Genomic DNA, 12,072 nt, shown 5'->3' with positions numbered 1-12,072 from the left:
GAGCCCAGATCTGTGGTTTCAAATCCATATTCCTTCCACTCAGTCATGAATACATGATTCCACTCAGGAATTGTCATGCAAATTACAAGGCTTTTATTCCAGTTTTTACTGATAATGTTATACTTTTATTCACAATATTGTTTTAACTTTGTGTTTTATTCACTACTGGGGATTTTTTTTATCTCTAGTAGTTCTGTCTTAACCAGGGTCACCCTATCTAATTTCACAGTGCCTAGAATTCTTCAATGCATTTTTTAAATTGAGGTAAAATACACATAAAACTAAGCATTTTAAAGTATACAGTTTTGGGATTTAGTACATTCAGTGTTGTGTAACCATCATTTGTATCTAGTTCCAAAATTGCCAGTATGTTTTGATCCAAAATCTACTTGAATGACAACAGAGCTAAGTTTCTAAGATACAGAATTATCAAGTCAGAAATCATTTTTAGAGGTTGAGGAGTCTGACTTAAATTTTCTCCCCTATTATTGGGCCTTTTTTTGCTATTTTAGGTAACCCTGCATTAAATATTTCTGCATATCCATATCTGTGACTGTGCTGTGTGTTTCTCATCCCCTGCCAATTTTTAGCTCAGGGTCCTGGGCACATTATAGGTTTCAGTACTACTACAATTTATTAGAAACTGTGGAGTAATTGTAGCATTGAATTAGGAATCAAGGCTTGAATCATCACCACTGACTTAAGTTATTTGTGCAAGCCATGTTTCTTTGGGCCTCAGATTGATGAAGATATGTAAACTTCTGAGAAATGAACGGAATTTGGAAGCATAAAACCTATACTTGTTACTCACTTAGCTTGCACCTTTAAGGCTTGTTTTTTCCATGTATAAAGTGGGCCTGATAATCATTAACTGAGTGAGGATCAGTTCTGTGTGCATGCATCTTGTTGATGTGCAAACAGTATGGCATAATTATGCTTATGAATAAATGCCATGATTAATGACTTTTCAGGACTGCAGTGTGCTAGCTTTTGTCTTGGACCACCTCCTCCCGCATACCCAGAATGCAGAAGACAAAGACACACCGGCGCTGGCCCGCCTGTTCCTCGCAAGCCTGGCTGCCTCAGGGAGTGGCACAGATGCCCAGGTGGCCCTTGTGAATGAAGTAAAAGCAGCCCTGGGAAGGGCACTGGCTATGGCTGAGAGTACAGAGAAACATGCCAGGTAAAATCCATGCCTGACTTAGTGCTGATAAGCAATAGCACCCCCTAACTCCATTCTTGGCCCATGGAATTCCTTGCATTTGAACAAGAGTTCTGGTCATACTGGCACTGTACATTCTCTGGTTCTCAGATAGTTCTAGTGCTTCAAAATACCCAAAGGACTAATGATACTTGGAGAAAGTAGGTAAATGACTTAGAGGGAAAAAAGGGATGTTTCCTTATATTACTAGGGTCTTCAAGCAAAAAGTGGAGGAGGTTATTCAACTTTACTTTTTTAAATTATGTTTGAAGAAAATGAAGAATGCCTCCACCCAGGGAGTGAGTTCTTACCTGATTAGATGTTACTTCCAGACAGAAGCACAAAGGGAAGAGGGTTATCTGAAGCAAGTTAGTGAAGACTTGGCCTAAGAATGGGCTGTGTTCACATGAAAGAGATGTCAAACTTCTCTCCCAGACTTCAGGCAGTGATGTGTATCATCAGTACTATCATGGAGTCCTGCCCCTCCACCTCCAGTTTCTACAGCAGTGCAACAGCCAAGACCCAACACAACGGCATGAACAACATCATTCGACTCTTCCTGAAGAAGGGACTGGTTAATGACCTGGCCAGAGTGCCTCACAGCCTGGACCTGTCCAGGTAAAATTATTCCTGAGCTCCAGCCCCAGACTTTTGCTCTCTCTTTAATCATGCTGCATACTTCTCCATTTGCCTAGTGTTTCATGTATCCTTGTCAGATAAGTAGTTAGCCAGTATGATAGGGAAAGTTTGGGTGTAGGTGGAAACCCGAGTTCTCGGTATCGTTGCTTTTAATTTTAAGCAAGGCACTTTCCTGGGGCGGGGTGGGGGGGCCTTCATTCTCTCATCTGCTGCAAACTCAAGAGTTGGACTGGATCAGTAATGTTTTTTCCAAGCTGCTCCCCCTCTTAATTATTAATTATGGACCTTGTATTACATCTGGTTATGTCCTGAGTCTCTGTTATACTAACATGGTTCCTTAATTTTTTTTTTAATTTTCATTTTATTGTTGTTGTTCATGAATTAATTTGTTGAAGTGACCAGACCGGCAGAATATTTTTCCTAGGTTTGGTTCACTTGGTTATATGCATTATTGTTTAACTTGTTCGCTTTATTCCTGTTTGCTATAAATTTGGAGGTAGAGACTTAGTGAAGCAATTTAAACACTATTGGCTAAGTTATATCATAGATGGTGTACATCTCATATTGTATCAGGGGGAGATGCATCTCTTTGAACTGCCATTTAGTCCTGGTAAGATTGACCACTAGGGTAGAGTGATAATCATATTATATTTTTCTCCTTCTTAGTAGAAAAGAAACTGTGTTGTTACTTTGGCACTGTACAAATGTCTAGTTCCCTATTAACCATGTTCCTAGTGAATGGTCTAAACACCAGTTGATAATACTTGCCTGCATCTTTTTCTTAGAGGGTTATCAGTGACACCTTTCTAATTTTCCATCATTCCTTCTGTTATTAGCTGCTATCTTTCTGTGACTATAGCTCCAGTTCAAGAGGGAAAGTTGGTTACCCTATAATACAGTTCCTACTAAAAAGAGAAGGTTAAAAACTTACTTTTTCCCTTCAGTCACCAATCTTGAGAGTAAGTCAAAATGGAATAACCAAAAATGGGTTAAACTCCACCTCAAATATAAGCTCTGGCTTTCTATTTTCTAAGTAGTCGTATGGACTCATGAATTTTCCTTGATTTTTAAAATCTGATTGAATTATTTACTACTATATATATATTACTATATATATACTATATATTACTATATCACTACAGTTATCCTTTGCATGTTCATCCTTCATGCTCTTTTTAATTACATCTTTGAGCTTGTGGGACCTCTTCAAGCTGGCTTCTCTGTCCTTTTGATAAAACCTCATCAACTTTTTAAAATATTTAAAACTATGAACTCAAAGTAGTGTAATGAGCACTGTATGCCTCACCTAGATTAACCAGTGGTTAGCATTCTGAACTGTCTGCTTTATTCTTCCCTCCCCTCCTCTCCATGAGCTAAATCATTTAAAGTTTTTTATAAACATGACAGTTAACCTGAATACTTGAGCGTGTGTCTCCTAAGAGCAAAGATTCCCTTACATAGCTAAAATACCATCATTATCTCTAAGAAATTTACCATTAATATAATGATACTATATACTTCATACTAATATATACCCAATTATTTCAAGAATGTTTTTCTCTTTATAGCCTGGGGGAGAGTGTGTTGATCAAGGATCCAGTAAGCATCACTCATTGCATTTGATTGTCATGTATCTCTTATTTTTTGTGACATTTGACTGTTTTTAAGAGTCCAGAATGTCAAATGTCTTATAGAACATCCCATAATCTAGATTTGCCTAATTGTTTCTTCATGGTTAGATTCAGGGTAAACTCTTTTGGCAAGAATACTACATAGGTGGTGTTTGCGTTTCTCAGTGCTTCACATCAGGAGACACACAATGCCAATTTGTCCCATTATTGGGTGATGCTAAGTTTGATCACATAGTTAATGGTTAGAGTTCCCCTTTGTAATAACAAGGCTTCCTTGGTGGCTCAGATGGTAAAGAATCTGCCTGCAATGCAGGAGACCTGGTTTCAATCCCTGGGTCAGAAAGATCCCCTAGAAAAGGGAATGGCTATCCATTCCAGTTCTTGTCTGGAGAATTCCATGGACTGAGAAGCCTCGTGGGGTATATATAGTCCATGGGGTCTCAAAGAGTTGGACACAACTGAGCAACTAACATACTTTAAATTAACAGGTCATCTGTGAGGTGATGGCTTTGAGTTCATGTGAATATCCTGTGCACTGAAGATTTTTTTAATTCAGTAGTTTTAGCATTCATTCGGAGAAGGCAATGGCACCCCACTCCAGTACTCTTGCCTGGAAAATCCCATGGATGGAAGAGCCTGGTAGGCTGCAGTCCATGGGGTCGCTGAGGGTCAGACACGACTGAGCAACTTCACTTTCAGTTTTCACTTTCATGCATTGGAGAAGGAAATGGCAACCCACTCCAGTGTTCTTGCCTGGAGAATCCCAGGGACAGGGGAGCCTGGTGGGCTGCTCTCTATAGGGTTGCACAGAGTCGGACACGATGGACGTGACTTAGCAGCAGCAGCATTCATTAGTGATCTTTGCCTAGATCACTTAACATTGTTGGTTGCAAAGTAACAGTTTCCTGATTTTCTTGTTCCTGTTTATTAGGTAGCATTCTTATAGTGTATAATCCATTACCATCTTTATTTTTGTTTGATGCTCAGATTTGGCCTGTGGTAATGACTCCATTAATTTTTTAAAGCCTACTTGATTTTGAAGGCCATTTGGCACAACAAGTTGTCTCAGGCTCACCTTGAACTTTCCATGCTCCATTCCTGGAATCAGTTGTTACTCTGATGAACCTCCATTCCTTTTAGTGTGGATTTCTGTGCTCAGTTCATCTCTGTATCTTCCTTTATCTCAGTCCCAACATGGCCAACACTGTCAATGCTGCTCTGAAGCCTTTGGAAACACTTTCCCGGATTGTGAACCAGCCCAGTAGCCTTTTTGGCAGTAAGAGTGCTTCTAGCAAGAGCAAGTCTGAGCAGGATGCCCAAGGAGCTGCTCAGGACTCTAATAGCAACCAACAGGACCCAGGTAGGGAATCAGAGCCAATGGACTGGAGAGCTGGCCGGGTGGTCATAGTTATTTTATGGGCATGACATCACAGCTGTTCTGGCTTGGTATTGTTTCCCTGGGAACTTGCTGGCCTTCCACAGATCTGTCATAGTAGTGTGGGAATCTGCCCCACAAAGAATTCCTTAAAATTGCAGCCTTGTTTGGCTATCCTCACACGTAGCCTTGTCTTTTCCTTTGTCACCCATTCATTTATTCTCTGAGAACTTGTAAATTTGCCCAGGGAAGGGACTTTATTGTTTTCATGCTTTCCTCATGGTGCCCCGCACATAGGCACTCTTTGATTATTTTGCTGGTTGGTTGACTGTTTCAGGCGAGCCTGGGGAAACAGAAGTGCAGGAGGAGGATCATGATGTCACTCAGACAGAGGTGGCAGATGGGGATATCATGGATGGGGAGGCTGAAACCGACTCAGTGGTGATTGCTGGGCAGCCTGAGGTGCTCAGTTCACAAGAGATGCAGGTAGGGAGGCAGATCACCCAGCATATACCCCTATTGTGGCGCTAAACCAAACCCCTAACGGTGTGGGTGGGTGAATACTTTAGACCCTTGCCATTAGCTGTCTGTTTTCCAGAGGAGCACAGATAATATGCTTCGTAGATGCTCAGTAAATGTGTTTGAATCGTATTAAATGAGGGGTGGGTACAGGGCCAGGACGCCATATTATGAAATGGAATTGATCTCAATAAGAAAACAGGCACAGATGAAATGTTGACACAGAAAGCTTGCCTGAGCCCTTTGGGCCCAGGATCTTTGATTTACCTGGCTCTGGTCATTAATGGATGCTCCTTAATAACACTGTTGTGCCTATAGCACCAGCTCGCACTGGAGCATTCAAATGGCAGTCTTCTAAAGACCCTATAGAAAGCATTATAATTTCTGGAGCTGGTGGCAGTGGCAAGAAATGAGGCCTACAGTCCTGAGCTGCTGGCTCTAAGGAGATCTGCATGTATTCCTGCATTCCTAAAGAGTATAAAGACTTAATCTGGTCTCAGATAACTGGGATGGACCCATTTGAAAGACAGTCTTGAGTGTGGATTGGCAGCACATGGTAGTTTCTGTGCTCTTAGCACCAAGTGTGTGGTGCTTATGTAACATCCTCTGTCATATATTATCCTAGAAATATATGCTCCCTTGCTGGCTTTTTTTAGGGTTTCAGCACTAGCACAATGATAGACTTGTGTGCATCCATATATATGTTCTATTTCTCTCCAGGTTGAGAATGAGCTGGAGGACCTGATAGATGAGTTGCTTGAGAGGGATGGCGGATCTGGGAACAGTACAATTATAGGTGAGAGCCCCAGAACTGAGTATAGCCTCTTCCTTTGCCTCAGTCTCTCTTGGGAGGACCCTTTTTCTCATCATCTGCTTGCTCAGCTCTGCCTAAGGGCTCATAGCCAGCCTAGATTGCTGCTTGTCTCGATGTTGACAGTCTTACAGATGAGAAATTCACAAGCCGTCTACAGACCTGTGGCTGGTCTGAAGTGTTGCCTGTGTAGGGGAGGTGGAGGGGGTGGCCATCAGTATAGATAATAGATTAGGCACATCAAGAGTGTTTATTCATGGAGGCTTAGAGGAGGCTATAGAGGCTGTAGGATGAGAAAGCGCTTTCCTTTCAGTTCTTCAGTGAATCCAGGGGCTTTCTGCCTCTCAGTCTCAGTAGTGTAAAAAGAGTGAGCATTCCCTAAGGATAGCCCTTTTTACAACTCAGGAAAAATGACAAAGGTACTCTACTATCACCATGCTCCAATGGTATAGGTTACGTGTTTTTATTTTGTTGATGAAGTAAATCAAATGATAAACTGAAGTAGACATGTATTAAATTTGGCAAGGCTTTTTCACACCCATTATCCTCTGTGGTTTCACAGTTAGTGGGATTGGCAGGGCAGATGTGATCATCCCATTTTACAGATGAGGAAACTGAGACTCAGACGGTAAAGTGACTGGCCAAGCTCACCTAGCTAGTCAACAGCAGTGAACCCAGGTCTTCTCCCTCATCCAAAAAAAAAAAAAAAAGAATGGATATCTGCTGGGTGTACATAGCTACATTAGATGCACCCAATCTGGAAAGGGAAGTCCTCTGTTGTTCAGTGAAGGCTCTGCTCTGTAACCTTCAGTGAGCAGAAGTGGAGAGGATGAATCACAAGAGGACGTGCTGATGGATGAAGCTCCTTCCAACCTCAGCCAAGCTTCCACCTTGCAGGCCAACCGAGAAGGTGAGAGTGCTGAGGCCAGAAAGGCCTCCCTTCTTGCCCTGCACGTCTGACAGACACTACACTAGGGTTTTCCTGGAGGCAGCTGCCCACATGTGCAAAATAAGGAAGCATCTGTCTGCATGCGCTGACCTACACCATCCACTTTTATCCTCATCCAGTTTTTCGAGTAACATGTTACTACTGCTTGCCCAAAAGTCTGTCACTTCTTACTTGGTTCACTTTCTTCTCACCCACCTGCTATCATCGCTCCAGATTCCCTTTTACCAATAGGATGCAGTCAGTAGCAAAGTAGGGCTGGAAAGGCAAGAGGGCACCAATAGACTTGGCCAAGTCCTAGACCATGGCTCCTCAAGCACCACCCTATAGCCAGCCTCCACATTCAGCCACGTGGCTCAGCATATTGATGCACTGATTGGCACTCTTAGGAAACCGGGGCTGGCTCAGTAAGTCTGTAAATCACCCTAGATCTGGTTCTTCCTCTCCTAGAGTTAAATACCCCATCACCTTCCCACTCAATCTGCTGGCCTGCACAGTAGCCTGTTTTCTAGCTACTCAGTATAGTCCTCCAATGTGCTCCCTTTGTTTTAGATTCCATGAATATCCTGGACCCTGAGGATGAGGAGGAGCACACTCAGGAAGAGGACAGCAGTGGCAGTAACGAGGATGAGGATGATAGTCAGGATGAAGAGGAGGAGGAGGAGGAAGATGAGGAAGATGATCAGGTGAGGGGGGACTGTGTTTGGGTTGGTTCAGACAACCTCTTCCATGGGAACACAGAGCTGGAGAAAACCAACAGTCCGGGTTGCTAGCCTCAGCACCTCCCTCCCTCATGTGCAAATGTGGCCATGACACCAGACTTCAGAAATCCTTACCTCCAGCAATTCTCCATCTCCTATTTTCCCCTTAAGGAGGATGATGAAGGTGAAGAGGGAGATGAAGACGATGACGACGATGGCTCTGAAATGGAATTGGATGAGGATTACCCTGATATGAACGCTTCTCCCTTGGTCCGATTTGAGCGCTTTGACCGGGAGGATGATCTCATCATTGAGTTTGACAACATGTTCTCCAGTGCTAGTAAGATACAGGGGCTCAGCTGGGTTTTATCTCTTGATTCTTATACCCTGAACCAGAGCAGCTCTCAATCTGATACAGAAAGCACTTCTTTTCTTAGCTGATTTCCTGGGGCAAGGGATATCTGAATCAATCTCTCTCAATAAGTGTATACCTAGAAGAAGAAATTATGAGAGGCTGCTTTTGTTCTCGCCACCTCAGTAAAATGGCAGCCAGTTTAGAGCCTGAACAACTTGATGAATTGCTTGAATTAACAAAAAAAAGAAAGACCAAGGCTGACTGCATCAGGCACTCATGTGCACACTACAGTGATAGGGCAATAACTAATCCTTATGTCTGTAACACTGGATCTTGAGAGTTTGGATGGACACCTTTGAGCTTGGCATAGGGGAGTAGATTTTGAACACATTCACTCTGTTCGTCAAGGATGCATCTTTTCAGAGGAGAGAGTGAATCTCTTCCCTCCCTCCTCCCCCATCAACATCAAAGTTCCCTTTTAGCATCAAGTTCTTAAACTGTCTTGAGAAGGCAGGTCTTTACTCCCAAATCACAAGCACAATATAGCAGAAAACACTGAACTGTTCTGGTCTGTTGTCTTGGCCAAGTAGTCTCTTACCTCTTTGAGCCTCAGTTTGTCACCTGTAAATGAAAAATGTGGAAAAAATGGGGTGGATTACATAATTTTCAAGATACTTTCTATTCTGTGGTTTTCTTTGCATTTTTGTGATTTCCATCAGTCTTTCTTATAAGTTGAGCCTTTGTCCATTCAGCAAATTGAACAAATATGTGAGGAGTGCCTACTGTGTTTTAGGTACTAGGGATATAGCAATAAAAAAGAAGAGAGTCCTTTTCCCTCATAGAAGCTTATGGTCTATTAAGAATTATGAGTAAGCCGGCATTACATTGCAATATGGTAAGAAAGCACAGAGTAAAGGCCCATCTGTAGAATCAGAAGTAATTTCTAGGCCAAGAACAACAAAACAGGTGAAAAGTGGGGAGAGGTGTTGTCAAGGCGGAGAGAACAGCATGTTTCTGAGGTTCCAACAAGCATCACTGTGGCTTAGTGTCAAGAATGGATTGGGATAAGGTACTACTTAGGAGACTGTTGCAGTATCTAGGTGAGAGATGGCAGCATAAACCATGGTAGTATCAGTGATCCTAGAAGAGGTATGGGAATGAGGGAGAAAGGACAAAGCTCAGGTTTCCGTGTGAGGAAGTAAGGCCCAGGAGACATGGTTCTGCCTGAACAACCATGGAGAAATTTCTTTTTGGCACTGATCCCTTTGCATATTGTCCTTGCAGCAGACATCCCCCCATCCCCAGGAAATATCCCTACCACCCACCCACTGATGGTACGCCATGCAGATCACAGTTCCCTGACACTGGGCAGTGGCTCCTCTACAACACGTCTCACCCAGGGCATTGGGCGCAGTCAAAGGACCCTGAGACAGCTGACAGCCAACACAGGCCATACCATTCACGTTCACTACCCTGGGAATCGCCAGCCCAATCCTCCTCTTATACTCCAGAGGTGAGTTACAAGGAAGATTATTGGGCTCACTGAGCTTTAGCATTGTTTTGATCTGACAGGATAATGTTCTTGTGACAGAACAAATAATGTATTTGCCCTGTTGCTTTGTGGATTATATGTGCAGCCTTTGGGGAAATACCAAATTGTATAACATATTCTTTTGCTTAAGTGTCCTGTGCATAGATTCAGCAGTCATTAAGCATCTCACATGATAAGCTTAAACTTTTGCTAAGATACAGTCAGGAGAGGATCCCTGCCCTTGGGCTTTGTTTCTCGCACTAGGGAGAAACAATTTTTAGAGATGAAAGGAAGAAGTATAGATGTCATAATGGTCAATGTACAATAGTAATGGGTGTACAAGAGAGATATTATACCCTAACCCATGCTGTGCCATACCGTGCTAAGTCGCTTCAGTCATGTCTGCTCTGTGTGACCCTATGGACTATAGCCCACCAGGCTCCTCTGTCCATGGGATTCTCTAGGCAAGAACACTGGAGTGGGTTGCCATGCCCTCTTCCAGGGGATCTTCCTGACCCAGGGATTGAACCCACATCTCTTAAGTCTCCTGCACTGGCAGACAGGTTCCTTACCACTAGCGCCACCTGGGGAGCCCTACCCTAACACAGTGCCTGATATCAGTGATGCTCACTCTGTTCCAGGAACTATGGAGTAATATGCAATTTCAACCAAAAAAAAGTTGGCAGACTGATCGAGTAGTTAGAAAAGTAAGACTTACATGCAATGTGATCAGGTCCATAATAATGTTATGCATTTCCTAGAGGATACAGAAAGGATCTCACAATAACAGGTTGCAGGGCCCCTATGGATATACAGTGACCATGACACCCCACCATCACCCTACAGGTTGCTTGGTCCCTCTGCTGCTGCTGACATCCTTCAGCTGAGCAGCAGCCTTCCCCTACAAAGCCGAGGCCGAGCCCGCCTCCTAGTGGGCAACGATGACGTCCACATCATCGCCCGGTCTGATGATGAACTACTGGATGACTTTTTCCATGATCAGAGCACAGCTACCAGCCAAGCAGGCAAGTTTATGTGGTGGAAAAAGGGTAACGTTTGTCTGGTTCTTTTTCCGTGCTGAGGAAACACAGAATAGTATCCACCCTGCTTGGAGAAACCCCATTTTACAGGAACCAGAACAACTCGGTGATTTAGCCAAAGACATTAGTACCTGTGATGTGCCAAACCTTATGGTAGACATTGGGTCCTGTTAGGGAAATGCTGCAATTTTTGGATCAGTTGATGCATGACAAGGCTAAGGTCTCACTCTCCTTGGTTTCTCTACAGGGACCCTATCCAGTATCCCTACAGCCCTGACTCGCTGGACAGAGGAATGCAAAGTTCTTGATGCTGAGAGCATGCATGACTGTGTTTCAGGTGTGTAGCAGCTTGGTGATAAGGGCAGTAGTGAATCTTCAAGGGCTGAGACACTGCATGGAAAATTGTTTTCCTCGTTTTCTGTGACCACAAGCTCTGCCTTTTGGCTTTCTCCCTACCTCCCCTGAGCAACCTCTCATCTTTTGCTTCTTTGGTCCAGTTGTTAAAGTGCCCATTGTCAATCATCTGGAATTCCTGAGGGATGAGGAGCTGGAAGAAAGGAGGGAGAAAAGGAGGAAACAACTAGCTGAGGAAGAAACAAAGATAACCGACAAAGGCAAAGAAGATAAGGAGAACAGGGATCAGAGTGCACAGGTGATTCCCATGAGCTGGGAGGATTCATCTTTGGCTATGTCTGCTTTAACTTTCCTGCAGTTTCAGCATACATGTGGCTGGCCCCAAGAGTCATTAAAGATTCTAAGACATTCACATTGAACCTGAGAAATAATCCACTCCAAATTCACTGTACACACATATGGCTTCTAGGGGAAAAACCAAAGCCAGAGCTCCTAACATAGCAGTTACACTGTATAGTCTCTACTTTCAGTGACTTACGGTTAGACAAGAAGAATGAATGACCTTGACTAAGCCCATGCTTTTAATGTTTCAATTCCATTTCAGTGGATTGCCTTTGCAAGCGTCAGGGAAACCGTATTGATAGGATTCCATTCCAACATTTGAACAAGTTGGGCTTAGGCTTCAAATCAGAGAAAATGTTTTATCTTGAACCCCTTCACCACATGGCATTTTCTAGGGCTCAATAAATGAAATCTCTAACATGATTTTGGTTTTTCTGAAAATTTTGGAGCCTTGAATAGTATAACTTTCAAATATATAAAGTAAATGCTGATAGAAATATAAGAAAATAGAAAAACTTGAGTGAAAGATTTTATTATACCTCACTCAACAGTCAGAATATCAGACTTAAAAGGATATTGAAATGTTCAATTATGGTAACAAACTTGATCTAACTGATACCTTTGTAG

The 12,072-nt window shown here is 43.0% G+C and overlaps 1 protein-coding gene across 14 annotated transcripts in view; it reads left to right on the top strand.

Moving 5' to 3' along the window:
• HUWE1 (HECT, UBA and WWE domain containing E3 ubiquitin protein ligase 1) overlaps positions 1 to 12,072 on the top strand; it is a 157,328-nt gene that overhangs the window by 123,980 nt on the left and 21,276 nt on the right. For 13 of the 14 annotated variants that reach the window (XM_070784000.1, XM_019955614.2, XM_019955622.2 and 10 more), the window contains 12 exons: positions 972 to 1,183; positions 1,637 to 1,819; positions 4,659 to 4,831; positions 5,184 to 5,332; positions 6,086 to 6,161; positions 6,988 to 7,086; positions 7,675 to 7,808; positions 7,995 to 8,163; positions 9,463 to 9,691; positions 10,556 to 10,734; positions 10,997 to 11,086; positions 11,247 to 11,401. In XM_070784000.1, coding sequence (XP_070640101.1) covers positions 972 to 1,183; positions 1,637 to 1,819; positions 4,659 to 4,831; positions 5,184 to 5,332; positions 6,086 to 6,161; positions 6,988 to 7,086; positions 7,675 to 7,808; positions 7,995 to 8,163; positions 9,463 to 9,691; positions 10,556 to 10,734; positions 10,997 to 11,086; positions 11,247 to 11,401 — 1,848 coding nt within the window. The remainder of the gene's footprint in view (positions 1 to 971; positions 1,184 to 1,636; positions 1,820 to 4,658; positions 4,832 to 5,183; positions 5,333 to 6,085; positions 6,162 to 6,987; positions 7,087 to 7,674; positions 7,809 to 7,994; positions 8,164 to 9,462; positions 9,692 to 10,555; positions 10,735 to 10,996; positions 11,087 to 11,246; positions 11,402 to 12,072) is intronic. The other variant, XM_019955628.2, reaches the window with a different exon arrangement.

Source organism: Bos indicus, chromosome X, assembly GCF_029378745.1.
Source record: "Bos indicus isolate NIAB-ARS_2022 breed Sahiwal x Tharparkar chromosome X, NIAB-ARS_B.indTharparkar_mat_pri_1.0, whole genome shotgun sequence".
In the NCBI taxonomy this organism is placed as follows: Eukaryota; Metazoa; Chordata; class Mammalia; order Artiodactyla; family Bovidae; genus Bos; species Bos indicus.
This window is presented reverse-complemented; position numbering and strand designations above follow the sequence as displayed.